The 20,899-nt window shown below is 45.1% G+C and overlaps 1 protein-coding gene across 4 annotated transcripts in view; it reads left to right on the plus strand.

The window, feature by feature from the left end:
* RNF165 (ring finger protein 165) overlaps positions 1 to 20,899 on the plus strand; it is a 136,573-nt gene that overhangs the window by 82,067 nt on the left and 33,607 nt on the right. Inside the window, exons 8-9 of one of the 4 annotated variants that reach the window (XM_039545021.1) lie at positions 1,063 to 1,214; positions 1,650 to 4,523. The exons of 1 other annotated variant lie outside the window; for it this stretch is intronic. In XM_039545021.1, coding sequence (XP_039400955.1) covers positions 1,063 to 1,180 — 118 coding nt within the window. In that variant the 3' untranslated portion in view covers positions 1,181 to 1,214; positions 1,650 to 4,523. Of the gene's footprint in view, positions 1 to 1,062; positions 1,215 to 1,649; positions 4,609 to 20,899 lie in introns of those variants that run through there. 2 more of the 4 variants (XM_039545022.1, XM_039545023.1) reach the window with 2 other exon arrangements.

Consider the following 20,899-nt stretch of genomic DNA (forward strand, 5'->3'; position numbering starts at 1 on the left):
TGTCTTGTGTCCTAGCAAAACTTTATTGCAGCATTGAATTAAGTGGGGGTAGGAGCCAATGCCACAGACATAAAGTGACGAGACTGAAGATTCAGGGCCTGCTTCTGTTCTCCCAACAATGTTACGTACGTGGTGCCGGAACCCTAACATCAGCGGAGTTACTCCTGGCTTGCACCAGCTGAGTTAGGGCTGTGCCGATCTATCCTGCTGAAAATTTGGTCCAATCACGGGCAGCATTTAGGCAGAGCCCTTTGCTGGGGAGCGGGACGGGGCTGCACCGAATGGAGGAGGAAGGGATTGTGACTCAAGAAAGGGGGAGCCTGCTTCTGCAGATGAGCCCTGGAGAGCCATGGCTACCTTCTCCCTGCCCCCACTATGTACTTCTTCTGGGGCACTGTGCACCTTCAGGGGTCCCATGGAGGGAACAATCCCTGCCATCCTCCATACACCAGGGTCATGCAAGGGCACGCGCACAAGGGTTAAAGGCACTGGCCCTTCTTTTTTTTTTCCACCCCAATTTCCTTATCTATAAAATGAATGGGGGTGTGTGGGACACTTTGAAAATCTTGGAAATAAGGTGCTGGGTGAAACCGGTGACTGTTTTTGCGAGGGCTGTGTGTGCAAGCACCATCCAGGCCGCTCAGCATGGCCACACTTAAACGATACTGAACTGCAACAAATAGAAAGGCCAGAAATGTTACCAGTGAGGGTTGTTAACCATTGGAACAACTTGCCCAGAGATGTGGCGGGTTTTCCCATCCCTCTTTAAATCAAGCAGGGATAGCTCTCTAAAAGAGTTGCCATAGTTTAAACAGAAGATGTGGGCTTGATGCAGCAATTACTGGGTAAGCGTCTTTGTCTTGCATTATGCAGGAGGTCAGGCTAGATGGTCATAACGGCCCCACCAGGCCTTGAAATCCATGAATCTATAAACATACTAAATGCAGGATGCTTGGTTTTCTCCCTCGCTGTATCCTATATGTGGTTGTGTTTGTCCCTTTTCCACCCACCTCACGCACATCACTGCCCCAACTGTAACAGGCATGTGATTCTCTTTTGCAGGCGTTTACCTTGTATGCATCTATTTCACCAAGTGTGTGTGGATCAGTGGCTAGCAACCAGCAAGAAGTGCCCGATCTGCAGAGTGGACATTGAAACACAACTTGGCTCTGACAGCTGAAAGAACCAATGCGGTGCACCATTTTCCTTACCAGGTCATATGGCCATAAGCCCTTGCAGCAAAATTTTGCCTTCTGAGCCATTTGATTTAGAGGAAAAGTCTGCAAGCACATTAGCGAAAAGGAGGAATTGGTGGTACAATATCTAGTGGTAGGAGAGGATCCTAACAGCCATATTGGTCCAATGCATGGGAGCTGGTATTCCCAGAGCTAGAAGGCCCTGTGCTACAGAAGATTTAGTATCGAACATGAAGGAACTAGTGTGTGGTTAGTCTGGCCTGTCAATCCTGGATTTCACAAGGATTGTATATATACCTCTCGAATAAGTAGACACGTTAGGGGGTCTTTAGCTATTTCTGTGGACAGCAACTGGAGCATGTTAGCTTAAGAAATGTTGTGTTTGGTGCCCTAGTCATCTTGTGGTGGACATGTCGCTGTTAACCTAATTTGCACCAAATATTTTTTTCATAGATTCCTTATTTTGGTGCCTGACTGAAATGTGGCAGAGGAAAAAAAGAAAAAAAAGTTAAATCTTCCCACCTTTAGGAAAAAAAAAAAAGAGGTGAAATAGCAAATTCCTGTTTACAGTTAGAAGGATCGTGCTCTTTGCCTCGTCTGCGTTTATTTCTTTGATTATGTTTACAGTGTGTTGCTAATTTAGAGAAGCCTAAAAAAAAAATCGGAATGAAATGAACAAAATGATAGAGAGAAGTTTTGTTCTTGCTTATCTGCTGGTGCTGGACACTTTATATAAGGCAGGATCCTGGGACTGACTCTGCTTCTCTTGCTTTCATAGCTTAACGATGTACTTTGGGGCGCAGCATCCAAGGAGGGCCACTCGGTTTCTATTATTGTAATTTTTCCTACCACTGTCTCATCTTCCAGTGCAATTGCAATGGCTCCTGCAATCTGTGCGGCCCATTGATGTCAATGGGAGCTGCAGGTGGTTCCGCATTTCTCCAGACCAGGCCCAGAATTCCCCAGCGGAAGTTGTATCAGATGCTAACCTGACACCACACTTGTGGTGAAAGATCCATTGTCTGCCTGCTGGAGAAAGAGAACCTATTAAGCTGGTCATAGTCGTTAGATCCTGCAAGAGTTTTTTGGAGGACTAATTGGCCCGGAAATATGCTTGCAATGTGATGAGAAATGCATTCTTCCTTCTCTCAGAAACAAAAGCACAAACCATATTTTCTGCTAAAGCAGGTACCCAGAAGGGGAAAAATTGAACACAACTAACATGCCCTTCTTACAATTAAATTCCTAATCTCGTGGTCTTCTTTGGCTAGCAGACTAAGAAATTTCAAGTGATCTAATTAAATGCTCTGGAGCTGTGCTGCCATCTAACCTCCTTTTCAGGCTCCCGGAGGCAAAGGAGAAAAGGGATTGACTCAAGTTGCATCCTGCACTAAATTTCTTTCTGCTGCTCTTTCCTTTTGCGATTTACATGAAATAGCAGCTTTTGTAGCTTAGAAAGTAAGAATGAGAGAGGAGATTACAGCTCAGGTGGAATTCTGCAGGTTTTTAAGAAATCCACTTTTTTCTTCATACCTTGCTGTGGAAAATCTCAGATTGTTGTTCTGATGACAAGATGCAGGGGAGAATAGCAGGATAGTTCAGTCATGTTGTACATAAGAAATTGCTGAAAATGTGAAAATTTCAGTACAGGATGGGAATTTAGATGTCTGGGATAATTTACTACTTGCTCTGAATTTTAAACTATAAATGTGTATGTGTGTACATCTATAAAAACACACCTATATAATATATATAAACTGTGTGAGCTCTGAAATAAAATGGACGCTAATTTGGCAGGCTCCATTATAATTAGGAGCAAAATAAAGATTAGCAGTAATCAACGAAGTGCCAAAAATAATGGAGCTTTCTGAGCCACATTCCATTTGAAATAAATATTTCAGATTATTTGCCACGAGAGACATTGAATTAAGTGCATGTTGACTCTTTACTCAGTCTTCTTTATCTGACAGCTCTCGGGAGGATTGGAATCAACAGCCAAGATTCTCTAGGCTTTTAATACATTTTTCATGTACTAGGGGAGCAAAGAAGTATCTAGAGGATTTTTAATCAGAAACATATATTTAAGATACTTATATGGAGGATGATTTCTCGTTCCCATGAGTGCCTGTTTCGTAGGAGCTAAGTAATGTTTTGTAAGTGGAGATGAACATAAATTACCCTTGGAGAGATCATAGAATTCCTGCGAGCTGTAATTGGAAAATGCTGACCTCCCAGACGCCCATGATCTATTTTTTCCAGTCTGGCGAATAAAGTTAACGATAGGGCCAGGACGAGCGACTGCATCAGCACTGGCACAGGAGAAGCTCTCCAATTCACTTCAGTAATTTTGCCCAGGGTCGCCATCTCTTCAGCAGATTTGTCTTGCTAGACACAGGTAGTGGCGTGGGGAGGGGGAAGATAATAACTTACAATGGCAGGTGAAGAAGATGCAATCTATAAATATTTATTTATAACTGCTGTTCTCGTCCTGTATGTGCGGGTGATGAGAACAGTGTCGGGAGGGGGACGAGATAACCGGGGCAGGTAACCGCTCCTGCAAAACTCCGCTCTGAAAAATTCTAGCACTGTTTAATTTTGCCTCAAGATGACATTAGACACGTGTGGTCGTTTCTACTTTATCTTGTTGAACATGATGGTCTTAGCCCTTAGACTCGAAGGGCCAAGTGCCTTGGGCAATAAATAGCCTGGGCCTCACTCCAGCAGCAGCAGATTCATACATCATTAAAAAATAATATAACCGAGCAAAACAAGACGTTGCTCTTTAGATGCACTGTAACCCATCATGCGTTATAGCCTGGTCCTGCCAGTGCCAAGCTTATCCTGGGAGGGGCTGAGGATCCTCTAATGAAGTGAATGGGAATTACAGCTACTCAGCACCTTGCAGGTGGTGCTCAGAACCTTTCGAGACTGGGGTCTTGCTTGGAATGAACTATTCAGTGGGAAGGAAGTGAGCTCTTCCGACCCCTGTGTTTTACGTCTATGCGAAAGTATTATTATTTGCCTAATGAACAAGCACAGTTTTTAAACCAGTGAAGAAAGCACCAAACTTCCATGGTCTGTGTGAGTGAGTGATACAGTGGCACGCGAGCGCTTGTAACGTCTGAAATTTGCATTTGGTGTGTCAGGTTCCCTTGTCTTTAAATAGCTTGTATGAGTAGAATGAGCTAATAGAGTGATTTTTTTCAAAACAAAACAAAACAAATCTCTAGAAACAAAACATAGTTTACAGGGTTTTGTGAGTTTAAATGCCTTATATTTAACAATCATAATTTATGACTAACTTGTAGATATTGTGGGTTCTTATTTAATTATTTTTATAGTTGTTTTTGCATTTTTAATTATAATTTATTTATTTAGAAATTAATACTAATTTTTTTTATTACTCCTATTACCTCATTTTTGCATTGTTTCTGGGAATGGAATGCTTTGCATGCATTGGTACTTAAAAAAAATTAAACATGGGGTGTGGGGGGGTAAAGCTTATCATGTCAAAAAAAAAAAATCAGGGTGTGTGATTACAAACTGTATTACTGTGGTGCTGTTACCTTGGATACATTCCATAAAAATGCAAACCTTTGATTCTGTATGCTGTGACATAGTGGAAAACTGCAATATAGTGACTGTGTTTAGCACATATATATATAAATATTATTTGCACTCATAATCAAACTATGGTGATCCTTTCACTCACGCCCGTATGCACTGAAGGAAAATAGCACTCCTCAGAGCCAAATAATCGGGGTGGCTCCCGCAAGCCCCATGGAGTGTCTTCAATGGGAGTTCCTTGCTCGGAGGGCTGGCAGCATCTGGACCATCATAACATAATCTAGATCTAGGATTTGAAAGCAGATCAGGTCAGTGCTGGTTGTCCCCTTTAGAAAGAGAGTCTCTACAGGCCATATTCCTCCTCAGTATGCAGTGGTCACTATTAAAAAGCCAGTGATTGCCAATAGCAACTACACAGTGGTGATTGAGATACCAGAGTTCCCTCCTGTACTTAGAAGAGGAAATCTGACCACAGTCCTAGCCTTTATTCCCATAAATACCTTAGTGAAGTCAATGAAACTTGCTTGCATGAGAGAGGCAGCAGGACTGAGCTGTAGCTGCCAAGTTTTGGGTGCCACGGTGCGGGGCTGTTCGGGATAGTATTGAACTGGGGCTTCAGGCACTGTACACATACATAGTGAGTGATAGACCCTGCCCCAAATGTCTTACACTCTAAATAGACAAGACCAACAAATAGGTGAGCGGGGAACCAGGCACATGGATCTATTTTTTTTTCCTGGTGACCACTGTCTCAGAGCTCAGGCTGGCCTTGCATGGTTCCCTTTAAACTAAACTTTCGTGGGCTTTCTCCTTCTTGCTGCATCTGTTGTCTGGTAGGCATGTGTGTGCGTAAGGCAGTAGTTTGTTCATCACGCTACATATCTGGCCAGCTAAGCATTTCAACGGGGATGAGGCAAACAATAGGGGCTGTCCTCTGAGATGATCAAACTGTGTACGTGTGGAGTCCAGCCTTGTGGCTCATCCCATGTGCGGAAGTTCATTGAAGACAGGGAGTAGAGCACGCCTGGGCCCTAGAATTGCACAGCGAGAGGGGCTGACCTCTCAGCATTTCAATTATGGAGAAGCCGAGTCCAAGTTTTAGGTGGAATTTGAGTGCTGATTAACGAAGGGCACTTTTTGGGGAGATCACTCCATTGCTCTGCTGTGGCTGCCGGCCAATTCAGGGAAGTTGCTGTTGCTTTGGCGCCCCCTAGAGGAAGGTGCATGTGCACACTGAACAGACTGGGCACCACCAAAAGTGGCCTGTGTGGCCCCTTCCCGTGTGTGGCAGGACCACTGTGTAGAACGAACTCCCATGAATCCAGCAACGAATTAGGTCTGGGAGTACTCCCCCTCCCCCGTAATTTTATTGTCTGATGTTTCCAAGCATTAGCTGGTTCAGTGACAGCATCACCACTGGTTAGAAACAGTTATAAATTGCCTCTAGGGCTTGGCATTGAAGATGCCTGGAAATTGTTTCTTTAATCATTTAAAAATAAATCAGTATTAAAATTCCCACCCTCCATTTTTTTACTGTTCCTCATCAAAAAGTTGTAACTTAATATGGCAGAGTAATTTCAGCGGGCATCTTGACAATGCTTTTTTCTCATTTACATTCACGAAGACCCTGAAGTCATGGTCCCACTGAAGTCAGTGGGCGTTTTGTCAGTGGCATCAATAGAAGTAGGATTTGGGACAAATTGACCAGTTGTATACTGAAAACAGGTTGATAGCAGATGGGATTGAGCATGGAAGACTGCAAATTGTGTGCACAGTTACCCATTCTGTGTGTCCAGCTGTATTTGGCTGCATGAATTAAATGTCCTAAAAAAAAATCCATCCTTAATTTCCCACATTAGGCCTAGGTGTTGCAGCTGATCAGGTTTCTATTAGAGCCGCTACATTAGATAATGCTATTGTAGCATACGTCGCTGCATCTCTAGACACTGGGGTGTATTAAACCAGTGTTTCAGCCTTTGTCTGATTAGGTTAAACCCTAGCATATAACTTTTGAAAAGGTCGCGGACACCTGCAAAATTTCCATCTTCCTTTGCATACACGATCAAGTAACCAGGGGTGCTAGTGCTCGGCCTTGTACCCACAATTCAGTTGAAGGTGCAACCACGTGATCACAACTTTTTCAGGCATAGAAGAGAAATCCCTTTCTCTAGAAAATGTGATCCTAGATGTCTGATATAATTGGTGCACTCAGAGAATCATAGAATATCAGGGTTGGAAGGGACCTCAGGAGGTTATCTAGTCCAACTTCGTTCTCAAAGCAGGACCAATCCCCAACTAAATCATCCCAGCCAGGGCTTCGACAAGCCTGACCGTAAAAACCTCTAAGGAAGGAGATTCCACCACCTCCCTAGGTAACCCATTCCAGTGCTTTACCATCCTCCTAGTAAAAAAGTTTTAACTAATATCCAACCTAAACCTCCCCCACTGCAACTTGAGACCATTGTTCCTTGTTCTGTCATCTGCCACCACTGAGAACAGTCTAGATCCATCCTCTTTGGAACCCCCTTTCAGGTAGTTGAAAGCAGCTATCAAATCCCCCCTCATTCTTCTCTTCTGCAGACTAAACAATCCCAGTTCCCTCAGCCTCTCCTCATAAGTCATGTGCTCCAGCCCCCTAATCATTTTTGTTGCCCTCCGCTGGACTCTTTCCAATTTTTCCACATACTTCTTGTAGTGTAGCAGAAGCCACTTAAAAAAAAATTGCCTATCATTTCACTAGATGTCTCCTGGTGTATGTAGGCGGAAAACTATGGTAGCGGCTGGCAAATGTTGATTCTTTAACCGCTATATAACCTGGTTGATTCTTTAACCACTATATAACCACTATATAACCTGGTCAGACTTGCTAGCTGCATTAGAAAATAATGGTCTGGCAGAGTTCCATTTGAAACCTTTTCTCCTTAGGAGTAACTCAGTGTAATCAATGCAGATTCTCTTGGGTTGAAATGTGTCATATAGGCATTCTGCTAAGGAGGGGACACACGTACCTATAAGTAGGTTTCTTGTGAATTAGAGCAGTCACCTATAATACACGTAAAGATAATTCTGTACAACGGTTGTTCTTCTGTGTGACAGCTGAGTTTAATTTTTTTTAAATCCTAAAATCCTGCAGGGGACTTGTGTAGACCAGGCAGTTAATTTCTAAATAAAAGCCCATCTTACCCCCAGAACGTAACTGAAGTTAGAAAAAGGGGCTTAATGAACCCGAACACTGCCACCACTAAACATTTTGCATGCATGGAGACAGCACACACTGTGTGACAGACCTAGCACCACAAGCTATCACAACCCTGAGGGCTCTGCTAGGAGTGATGTTTCCACCCTTGAAATGCTGGTCCACTAATAAAACTGCAGATAAACAAACCTTCATCCCAATCCTTTCTGCCATTCAGTGGTGTCAATTCAAACAGTATATCCCCTCCACACCCTTCCTTTTCCAGCTGAAGGTTACCGGCAAGGACAGCTGAGTGCAGGGCATATTCCAGTAGGGGGCACCATAGCAGCAGCAAGACCAGTGAATAGCTCTGCAGCCACAGCAGGGGCACTTTTAAACGGACTTGGTCCATAACAAGCAAATAGGCAGCTCAGGAGGGTGGCCGCACGCACTGTGAAATGTTAACCTTGAGCCATAGCTGCCATGTCAATGATTAGCGGTTCAGCTGCATAAGAATATCACTGAGAAAATAATTGAGAAATTATCCCGGCAGTGAGCCAGTTTTTCCCATAATTTGTTTCGATATGATTTTTTTTTTTTTTTTGGTCCCTTAAAGGTGCTGCTTAGCTTGTCATTGTGACTAAAACACGCCCACCTCCATCTCACACCGTTCTGAAACGTGCACATGCCCGTCATGTGGAGCTGGGTCTGTTTTTCCCATGGGCGCCATCGAAATGTAATGGGGATAACGAGAGCAATGAGTGGCCAAACAAACAAACAAAAACTCCTTTAATGGCACGGGCAAGTGAAAGGATTTTCCACTTTTTTTTTTGTAATCCTACTGCTGTTCTGTTGTGCTGTGCAACATTTTGCTACATAGACTATTTTATAGCAGAAAGCTAGACAAAATATTTATTATTAATATTAAAGCAATAGTGCATTGAAGAAATGAAGAGACATTAGAAATTGTGTAAATGCTTAGATTCACTTTTGGTGGATTTTTTGTACTTTATTTATAACTAATAAAATGAATTGCATTGCTAACTACATCTCCGGGCTATGTGCAAATTATTTATGTCTGGTAAGTTCTCTCTCTCACACACACACACACACACACACACACACTTTTGTATCTCAACTTTCATTTCCCATAATGTTTCAGGCCCTGTTAATGTCTTTCCACTGATACGATCTCTGCTTACAGGACCTGATCCAAAGCCCATTGCCTCGGGCCCCAGCTTTGCATAACTGTTGATGTCTGTAAAGCATTGTCAGCTCTTTCAGGATGGAAGACACTATGGGCCAGAAGCCGCAAAGGTCTTTAGGTCTCCTCTTGATTTCAATAGGCATTAGGTGCCTAAATATCTTTGAGGATCTGGGCCTATAGACTGGAAGATTATTATCAACATGAAATCTGCAGTTTAGTAATCTGAAAGTCTGTGTTGCGCTTGAAATTGGGGCAAATTAGTCTCCCCACGCCACATATTAGGCTTGTGCCATCATCACATGGCTGAGGTGCCATCTTGCCACCCTTACTCCCATGATTCAAGGAAAATACTCGTGGGGGTAAGGGCTCCTTTGTAAACTGGCCTGGTCTGTGGTGAGACTGGAGGTTCCTGGGCAAACTTAATAGCAAAATTTTTATTTTGAGTCAATTTTAAAATTGAGGCAAAAATGTGTCAGGATTAAAATTTAGCCACAAATGGCTGGGGCCCCGGCACATGTTAGCACTCTTGTTGACACAGACAGGCCAGAGATTGTGTAGACGTGGACAGTGGACCATCTTGTCCCTAGAGATCACGCTCTCAGGTAAGAATGGGAAAATGCTGCTAGGATGGTTCGAGGGAAGCCTAGAGTCCCTGCCCATGCTGCCGAGGCCTAGCACTCCCACAGTGGAAGTTGCACATGCCTGGGGGGAGGGTGCTGGAGGAAAGAGCGGGACCTAGAAGGGCTGGATCAGCTGGAGTCTGGGGTCAGGTGAGGGACCCAGAGGAACTGGAACGGACCTGGGCCCCTCAGTCCCATCCTGGAGCCAGCTGCCCCCTCCCTCCGATCCAGTCTTGGTATCTTCCCCCAGGGCACCTACTATCCCTCCACCTCCCCCTCCACCGCTCCCCACCATGGTGGACCAGTTGTGTGGAGGAAAGCCCTGATCTACGGCCCAGTGACGGAACTGGGACTTGGCCCCACCAGGTGGACTCATTCCCGATGCCGTCTGTCGCGACGGTAATTTCCGTAAGTAGAAAATTTGTCTAAAAGCTTAAACGAACAGTATTCGCACTAAGAGCACAGTACTGGCTCAGTGACGTCACCAGCATGAAGAACTGTAACTGAGTATTGCATCCAGTTTTGGTCCCCCCACTACAGAGGGGATGTGGACAAATTGGAGAGCGTCCAGCAGAGGGCAACGAAAATGATTAGGGGACTGGAGCACATGACTTATGAGGAGAGGCTGAGGGAACTGAACTTGTTTAGTCTGAAGAAGAGAAGAGTGTGTGGAGGATTTGATAGCAGCCTTCAACTACCTGAAAGGGGGAGGGGGATTCCAAAGAGGATGGAGCTCAGCTGCTCTCAGATGACAGAACAAGAAGCAATGGTCTCAAGCTGCAGTGGGGGAGGTCTAGGTTGGATATTAGGAAACACTATTTCACTAGGAGGGTGGTAAAGCACTGGAATGGGTTACCTAGGGAGGTGGTGGAATCTCCTTCCTTAGAGGTTTTTAAGCCCTGGCTGGGATGATTTAGTTGGGAATTGGTCCTGCTTTGAGCAGGGGGTTGGACTAGATGACTTCCTGAGGTCTCTTCCAACCCTGATAGTCTATGATTCTATGAGCGGGGTGAGTTCTGGTCAGCTGTAAAACCCACCGGCCTGTCTTGGCTCTTTGTGTGCCTGCTGCAAAGTGTATTGACGTCAGTGAGAGACTGTCCATTGACTCCAGCGGGCTTTGGCTCCAACCCGATGGGCCTGTCTTATACCAGTATAGTTAAAGTGGCATAAACCTCCCAGTATAGATGCCTTTCTCTCAGTATAAAGGTGCTTTATCCCATCTAGTTATTCCAGTACAGGGAGAGGAATAATATACTGGTACAAGCTGCCTTTATACTAGTGTAACTGGGTTGACACTAGGGCTTGTAACTGTAGGGGGAAGAAAGCGTTCCCCTAAGCCACATAGTTATACCAGTAAAACTTCCACGTGTGGCCTGAGCTAGACCAAAACCACCGTTAGGTGTGTACCGTCTTCTGGCTGCTTTGTGTCGCCTGCAGGAGTCTATGAATGACTGGAAAGTGAGAGGGGAGGGTGTGAAAGTAACTGAGAGGAGATGGTTCCTCCCCCCGCCCCCTCCCCCGGCTCTTATACACTGGGGTTGTTGGGTTTTTTTTGCTCATGTCTATTTAATGCTCTACGGAGAAGAGACGCCTCTGTTAATGGTTCATCTGTTTAGTAAAGCGCTGATAGAGGCATGTTGCACATGGGTCACTGTCATGAGTCTCCCCAGCTGAGCCAGAGAAGATGAGACTTCCCTGATATTTCTAAAACTAACCCCCCCAAAAGCTTTTCTTCTTACTTCCTTGCCCCCCTTCCTCCAAAAGGCAAAGATTTCAGGGCTTCTTGATACATTGTAGACACACATTCAACCTGGTTTCTTAATGGCCGCTTTTAAAGGCACACAGGCTCTTTCGTGCAAGACAAGGAGATTGTCCTGGCCATTCCCCAGGGTGGGTGATTTTGGTCTAGCCTCTGCATGCTGGGAAAACCTAAAGAGCAAACCTGCCTTTTGGTACTTTGCATGTCTGGTCCTGCATGGAACCTGGAAACACGATGCTGACAATGGTGAAAAATGAATTAACCACATTTGTCTTTCATCCTCTAAAAGGTTTGCATCCTCGAGCCAAAGACAGGCTCTACCTCCCTGAGCCCAAGGCTGGTAGGCAGGCAATAGTCAGTGATGTCCTGTGCCTCTTACTGCCCCCTGGCTAAAAGCTGCATAAGTCCCCCTCTCACTACAGTGCCCACGAAGCCCAGCTTGCTCCAGTCCAGTGGCCAGCAACACCAGACCTGATGAAGCAGCAGTATGGGAGCTTAACTCTGCAATGCCACTGACTTGCTGCAGCCAGTCAAACGCCTTCTGTGGTGCTCCAGGACGGGGTATTGGCAGAATCCCCACCCCACCGTGAAAACGAAGAGGCCTGGAGAACATAAGTATCGGCTGCCTACCCAGTCAAATACAGGTAGTGTCCCTCCACATAACCTCTCGGAGTCAGGTCATCCCCAATATCCCACTGAAAGAGGGTTCATTCCTGTCTCCCAGAATCGAGCTGGGAGACCATTTCAAAGGGGCTGATAGGAATGCCTAAAAAAATGAGTGAATCTCATTGACGCTCTTCATGTTTGGCTGCCTCCGCGGCGTATTCTTTATGACATAGTTTACCTGGTAAGTTTTATAGCATTCAGTCTATTAATCCGTTTATTTTTGCTGGGGAGAGAATAATACAAAGTTCTTGACCGGAGCTATTAAAATGTGTTATCCGATGTTCATATTTATTCTAGGGATAAAGGCTTGATGAATCCTAACTACTGAATGGATTAGGTACAAATCTACACCTGATTAGGGAATCCTAGTGATAAAAAAGGGAAGCTATTTCAGGGCTAAATATAGGGCTTATAAGGACACCTGAGTGTGACCAGTTTCAAGCAGAGTAGTTTTATTGACTTCATAATTACTCCGAGCGCCTGTTGGTAAGAAGAAGCTGGATGTACTTTCTTTCACTGTCATTTTTGAAAGGGAGAGAGGGACAAAGACAGAGAGTGGGTGTGGGTGTGGGATCATTTTCAAGCAATGTGATGACGCCCAAGGCACAATGGTCTTCTGGTACCGGATCTCAGCCTCTCAGTTGCTCTGTGGCGATCTTATTGATTTCCTTTGAAAGGGTAATAGCATTGGGAGAACTCAGTTTAGATCACAATCATTTTATCTTTAAAACCTGAGCAGCAAAACATAACCCATGCTGCTTTTAGGTGTCGGGCTGATAACATCCTGCTGCCCAATGACAGCAAATAGGAACAAGCAAGTGGTGGTGGTGGTGGGGATGGGAATACCTCTGCCCGTTAAGTTAGTGCCGATAAGGCCAAATTCCAATACCCTTATTCACCCTTAGTAGCTTCTTTACTCCACCATCGCCTCTGCGACTTCAGTGGGGCTATTTGCAGAGTAACACGTACTCATGCTGAATAGTATCTAGCATCATCTGGCCCCCTGCATTGTAATTGTGAGCGACCAAAGCTTTTAGGTTGGTATCAAAATGAATTTGGTTCTTTTATGTCTTTTTAGCGTCTTCCTGTGGATTAAAGAGCCCTGTATGGACAACTTTATTGGGAAGAAAGGGGCCTGCTGGTCCACCTCTTTTCTTCACTTATACCAGTCCAGTGGGGGTATAAAGTGCTACCAAATGAAAATGATGGCATTTTGCAACCTGCTTCCATAGGTTTTTAAGTCTAGAAAGGATACTTATGATCACCTAGTCTAAGTATTACAGCAGAGCTAGCCACTGCTATACACTAGGTTGCATAGGAGTGTGATGAACCTGCCAGTTACAACAGGTTTCAGGCTAATTTCTTTTTCACTTCCACAGAACGTAGTGAAACTTGCCTTTCACCAAGCAACACCTTTCCACTCAGGGCTCATTTGTTGCACCAAGTACAAGGCTGACGAGGAGGAAGAATTGGAGAATCTTATCATTACAAAATATAGCTAGATGCAGCAAAATTTGCCACGTTGTTGGCTGCCATTAGAGTGGTGGTTGCAATTTTTAATGTGTCAAGAGTCCAAACAAGAAAAAAAAATACAATAAAATTTGCCTGTCCGTCGTTAAGGAGCAAATAATTAGAAAGCAAAATGGTAACAGAGCAGTTACACAGCTGACCAATTTACAGGCCCAGCAGGCAGATCCTCTGCTGGTGTAACTTGTTCCAGCTCCTTTGAAGTCAGTGGCGAGTTGACAATTTAGGCCAGCTGAGGATCTGGTCCCACAGGTTCTCAGCTTTGCAAAGAATGCATCCATTTTAGCCACATAATGCAAATCCCCACACTGAAAAAATTCCATTGAACCTTATTACTTTCATAGCATTAGCTGTTGTAGGAACTGAACAGGTCCCCTGAGATGGGATAGTGTTTAGTTTTATAGAAAACAAGGGGGACATTTTAAGGCTTTTTTTTTTTTAATTTTATTTTTCCTGCCAAGATAGTCCTCCTTGGTCCCAGCAAGATCCGTGACCCTTGGTATTAACATTGGCTCTTTATTAGCAAAGTATTGCCTGGTGTTTCCAGCAGCTATTAGGCTGCCTTCAGTATAGCTAAAACCGGCCTGTGATGACTTCTGTCCGCGGCAGCAGGTGTGCTCTGTGTCAACAGTAAGGGACTGTGGTTCTCATTTTGGAACTATGCAGTAACTTGGCAACGTAAGACTTGCTGACGTAGCTGATGTTATTGAGCTCAGGGAACTAATAAGCCATTTTTCTTTCCAAATTTGGAGTGGGTACAAGCACAGGGGGAATATGGCATTGGCTAGAGCCAGCAGAGTGGGAGGGAGGGATGGAAGCAGAGGTGCTGTGCTGATTTCCCTACCTAGATTTATCTACCTCATTCCCAACCAGCAACTCTTATGCATTGGGATTTTCATGGATCCAGCTAGACTCCAGTCTCTGAGAGTGGCCAGTAGTAGATTCTTTAAAAGAAGATGCCCAAAACTCTGCAATGGCAGTTACATAACCTGGGAAAATAATCTTTCTGCCCCTAATTAATTAGCGGTTGGGTCATACGCTGGCTTATGAGGGTTTATGCCTCTTCCTCTGCTCTTGGCATTTATACTATTTACAGTAAAGGTGTAAAAACCAAAAGTCACTTTCACTTGCACCATAAATAAACCTGTCTCAAAGCAACAGTGGAGAGAATGAGAATTGGCTAATTTGATTCAGGACTAAATGTCACCATTTTGGTTAATGGCCACAGTTATAGGCAGCTTAGTCCACTATTGTCCATTATGGAGTTTTTGGGGTTGGTTTTGTTGGGTTTTTTTTTTTGGAGGGGGTGCGTTTGCACCTTCCTCCACTGGCCTAGATGGATCATTTCCGGTGTTCATTAAAACCATGGCAAAGTTGTGCTAAAAGACGAAAGGCCATATTTATCTTTGGAAGTGATGTGGTCATCATAAAAAAAATGTCATACTTGTCACAGAATGGGCACCCATTTAGGCCACCTAGGTACTTCTACATGGCCATATGACTATACTACGGGCGCTCCTCCCAGATACATATAGCTTGTCCTCACAAAACACCCTCTGAGGGAGGGAAGTATATGGAACATGCTACAGGTAGGAAACTGAGGCACAAGGAATTAAGTGACTTTCTCAAGGTCAACATAGGCCATCTGTGGCGGAGCAGAAGATGGAACCAGATTTTCTAAGTCCCAGTCTAGTGCTGAACCACTTGACCTCCCTTCGCTCTAGGAGGCAGCCAGTTCGGGCTTGTAATACATGTGTGTCCTTTGGTGACAGAGCTACTTGATCACTCAGTACTGGGCTGGAACCACCATCTGCCTGGCCATACGCCCCCCCAAACAGCTGTCTGCCAGCCATGATTTACAGCAACTATCAGCCTGGGCCAAATTAAAAACAGTGGCACAGACATGAAAAGTATCTGTTGATACGCACTGTGCTGTTGAACTCTATATGATTTTATAAAAATATGCTAATGAGTGAATATAATGTAAGTGGAATATGTGTCATGCAAAAGGCCTCTTGTAAGGTATCATTACAAAGCTTATAATCTACTGAGTGTGATCATCCTATTTGTATGAATGTACCACTTTTGTATCTAGAAATATGAAATATAATTCTGAAGGCCTATTGTAATTATGCAAAGTGGGGGCTATTAATGGTGGTTTGGAATCTTGATGGCTCCCATCAACCAGGACAATTGACTGTGGCTGGCGCTGTTTGCAGGCAGGCCTTCCTGTGAGTCAGGCTGGGAGGAATGAAGGCTTGGGGGGGGGGGGTCTTACAGTGACATGTGATCATGTCACCTGAACTGGAATCCATCTTTAACCTGGTGTCTTTCCATTGAGAAGGAGGGGGTGGGACCCCCAGAGAGGGCCAAAGGATTCTCGCCTTATGCAAAAGAGATATAAAGGGGTGGAACAGAACAAAGGAAGAAGAGGAGCCATCATGAAGAATCCCTTAGCTACCACCTGAGCTGGAACAAGAGCTGTACCAGGGGAAAGAATTGTGCCCGGGCCTGGAAAGTGTCCAGTCTGAGGACAAAAACTTACTGAAGCATCTCTGAGGGTGAGATTCTCTGTATTCAGTTTGATTAGACATAGATTTGTGTGTTTTATTTTATTTTTCTTGGTGACTTACTTTTTTCTGTCTGGCTCTACTTGGAACCACTTAAATCCTACTTTCTGTATCTAATAACATCACTTTTTACTTATTAATTAACCCAGAGTATGTGTTAATACCTGGGGGGGGACAGCCGTGCATATCTCTCTATCAGTGTTATAAAGAGTGAACAATCTATGAGTTTATTGGGTTAGACCCCATTAGGAGTTGGGCATCTGAGTGTTAAAGACAAGAACACGTCTGTCAGCTGCTTTCAGTTAAACCTACAGCTGTTAGGGGATGTGGTTCAGACCTGGGTCTGGGTTTGCAGCAGGCTAGCGAGTCTGGCTCAAACTAGGCAGGGCACTGAAGTCCTAAGCTGATGGGCAGGAAAGCAGGGGCAGAAGTAGTCTTGGCACATCGGGTGGCAGCTCCCAAGGGGGGGTTCTGTGATCCAACCCCTCACACTCACACCTTCTTGCTGGGAATGGGCCACATCCACCTTGACTGAATTGGCCTCGTTAGCATTACAAAGTAATTTTCCCTCTGTTGATATTCACCCCTTCTGGTCAAATGTTGGGAATGGGGCACATCCACCCTAATTGAATTGGCCTCATTAGCACTGACCACTTGGTAAGGCAACTCTTATCTTTTCATGGGCTGTATATTTATACCTGCCTACTGTATTTTCCTCTCCCTGCATCCGATGAAGTGGGTTATGGCCCTCAAAAGCTTATGTCCAAATAAATTTGTTAGTCTCGAAGGTGCTACAAGGGCTCCTCATTGTTTTTACAGACATGAAATGTTCCTTAGCCTGAAAGTTGCTTGATTTATGTTTTTAAAACGGATCTTTATTTTAAAAAAACAAATCTTCTTGTCACTTACTCAGAGCCAGAAACCTACCTTATGGACCGATCAGACTTAAATAAATAAATTATGTTTTTTGTCGGTTACCACCTGAAACACAAGATGATCATGTATGTTCTATCGCAAAAAGAAAAGCGCAGTGTGAATGAAAATGCTGAAATTCCCGAACTGTCACTTTCACCAAGGAACTTGGGGTTAAAGTAAAAATCCCTGAGAACTGAGTTTTATCATGGCATGTCTGGCAGACCAATGGTACTGCTATAACACAATGCGATCAATGGTACTGCTATAACACAAAGTGGCTTTTTAAATGTTATGCACAGTGGTTTTTTACTTCAAGGGGGGAAAAGCTTTTTCAAATTAGAAGGCTGATCATAGAAAAATACTCCAGAGAATGGAAGATCTAGTTTGCTAGGTTAGACCCCCTACTGCAGTTACAGCACTGACATAAACTCAGGAGAGTTAGATTGAACTCTGCCACAGACTTGTAGGGTGACCGTAGGCAATTCACTTAAATCTCTCTGGCTTTCAGCACCACCTCTTTTCTCCCAACCTCTGCATGTTTAGATTGTAAACTCTGGGAGAGGGATTGCCTCTCACAATGTGTTTGTCCAGGGCCTTGCCAGGAGCCTAGCTCTGATCTCAGGTGAGGCTAACATCATAGCTTTTAATAGATTTTTTTTAAGGTCAGAAGGGACCACAGCGATCATCTAGTCTGACGCCTGCATTTCCGCTGCCACCGAATTTCATCCATCACAATTTGGATAATAACTCCATGGTCTGTAGCGCTCTGGTAGTCTAGAGCATCTACTAGTGCTACTATGGGGAAAAAAATAAAGCAAACTCCCTAGCCACTGGAGGAGATGATCAGGCAGCCAAGCCCTTCAAATGAACAGGCAGAGGCTCCAGCCATTGCAGGCTGTTTTGGAATGCATGCTGAGGCTGAAACCTTTTACAAGCACGACAGCTTGCCCGTGGCGACTGATGCCTGATTCCCCAGAGAGCTGGGACGCGGCAGGCAGCAGCAGTACAAGCTTCCTCAACGCTGCCCATTGTTTCACAGTATAATCTACTGTAAGGATGGGGTTAAACATGCTGTAATACAGTACCAGTGGCTTGCATTATAAAATCAGCAGGACCCTAGGCTCGGCTCCTAGCGGTGTGCTCATGTGCATGCGAAGCAATGCCAGCGAAGCAAGCCGGGTGTTCATTAGCACATCCACCCTGCCTAGATATTTCCATTGTAGGGGCTGAGCCTCCAGCGAGCTCTCAACTCCCACCACATTGATCACTCAGCATTTTGTAGCATCAGGCCTGTAGTTGGAGGGACTAATGACAGTTATAGACAGCATCTAAGAGTCAATCACTATTATTATTCCCATCAGTGAGTCCTTGATCAGTTATGCAGTTGATTATTAGGTAGATTTCAGTAACTCGCTGTTCTCCAAAAACCACCATTTACCAGAAAATGACTTGATTTAAGCACTCACCTGTTAACTGAGGCAGCGTGGACACAGGGCCGAATGCACGCTACGCGGTACACTGGCTGGCCTACAGAAGAAGATCATGCTGTAGGACCCCTGCAGGGTGGAATTTGCCCAGGGGAGAGTAGCTCGCAAAGGCACAGCACCACGCCTTAGGCTGGCTCCCCACTACTGGAAGAAAAATGCCTCACTGATACCAAAAACGTACCATTCAGTAGGCTCAGGTACGCTGGCCTATATGGCACCTACTTTACTACATCTACTGCATACGAGCAGAAGGCTGGGCCACTGCTTAAGCTGTAGGAGACAGGTCCCTGCTCTGCCATGGATTCCTTGTGTGGGAAAGTCACTTAAGAGCCTAAATGTATTTGTGGTGCTGGGCCTTAGCCTCTCTGTGCCTCAGTTTCCCATTTGTAAAATGGGGACAACAGTATTTCCAGCCCTCCCAGGGGTGTTGTGAAGTGCTCAGATTGTACCTAAACTAGCTCCGGAGATACAAGCCGTCTAACGAGGCTGCTTAGGAGCATGTATCCTGCCTCTGCTGTGGTAAACAGAAGAGAAGGGGGGGGCGGGGGAATGGGAGGTTGGGAAAATGCCCCAGCTCATTATGTAATCTGAAGAGCTGTTGGGCCTTGGCTGTGAAACATCACCAGGAATCAGCAATTCCATGCAAAGCAAATCCACACGGCCCCTTATCACACCCTGAGATTCACTCCTTAACCCCTGGATTTATGGCTAATCGCCCTTTAAATGCCCCTGCCCTGCAGGTAGGGAGAGCAGAGCATGGGAGCACAAGGCTGCAGGATGGATCTAAGAGCAGATGCCTTGGTAAAGAAACAACAGCCAAGCTTCAGCTGGAAAGGGCAGAGAGTTGTTTCACTGGCTGAGCTTCGCCTAGCGAGCAGATTGGAGGGGACATGCTGAAGCCCTTGTGGGCCTGCCTGGGATGCACAGAAGTAGGGATTGCTGCATCTGTAGGCTCCTCTCCCCTTCCCCACAGAAACCCCCCGTTGGTGCTCTGCAGGCTTCTGACTCCACAAGGGGTTGGCAGCTTGTGCTGGTCAAATCAGGATTAATGTGTGCAGTGAGCCCCTGCTCAGACTGGGAACCCCTGTCCCGAGTGGGGAACGAGGAGGCGCCTGCTGGCAAAGATGCCTATGGGAGCTCAACAACTCCCATCGGGAAGGAGGGCGGCCGGGAAGGAGGGCGGCCAGGAAGCAGTGTATGGAGCAGAGCAGACTGTATGGGAACCTGCCCACGAGCTGCAGATTTTTGGAGTCTGATTCCCCCCTTCCTCAGCTGGGCAAACTGTTCCTCCCCCGCCACTTGCCCCAAACCGTGGTAGAACCAGGCGACCAGGACATACGCCTGGCGTGGAATGCTGGCTGCAGTGAAGCTAAGCGGGGTTTTGCCATTGACTTCAATGGAGACAGCAGGCGCTCTCCTAGCTTGGCAGATGGGGTCCCAAAGATTTTTTTTTATAAATGTTCTTTTTGTTTTAAGTACCGAATGGTTTGCTAGCAAATCTAATCTAATTCGGCCAAACAGGTGACTGAGAGTGTATTAGGGACTGGGAAGCTCATGTGCTGCTGTGTCAGTTTTGACTCTGTCCAGGAACCTAACCTTATTTGAAAAGTCAAAATTGCAAGACTTAAAAAACCCAAACAAACCCATGAAATCAATGGCAGCTGCCTTTCTAAGTGATTGCTATGCATGTCACACAGCGCAGAACGATGCTGAGATAGCTCTGAACATGTGCTCTTTGCTGCTTCCCTAAAGCAGAATTGATTATTGCTAAGTGTTTTGTTAATGCATTCAGCTGAATAGCACAAAATCATTACGATGTTCAATTCATAGCTATGATCTTGGAGCTGCTTAACACCTGTGGACTGGGGCCGATCCTCAGCCGCTGTAAACTGGTGTCGGTCCATTGAAGTCAAAGGAGTTAGGCCAAGTCACAGCAGCAGAGACCTGGCCTAGATGATTCACTTTCCTGCTGAAATACCTGTTTAGAAAATCTTATCTGGGTTGTTGCTTTCAACTCTTCATCTCACGTGTACACACAAACAAATATCCACACTCGAATACAAAGAAAGTGAGTAGAAGTGGGTCAAAACTGGGACTGCTACACCCAACCCCCATGATTATGTCAGCTTAATTGTTATTTGAGCCTCTTTTACTTTAAAAGAGAAGCCAGCCTGCTCATCAGTTCTCTGTTGGAGTTTCCAGCCTTGGTA

Source organism: Mauremys reevesii, linkage group 6 (genome assembly GCF_016161935.1).
Source record: "Mauremys reevesii isolate NIE-2019 linkage group 6, ASM1616193v1, whole genome shotgun sequence".
NCBI lineage: Eukaryota > Metazoa > Chordata > Testudines > Geoemydidae > Mauremys > Mauremys reevesii.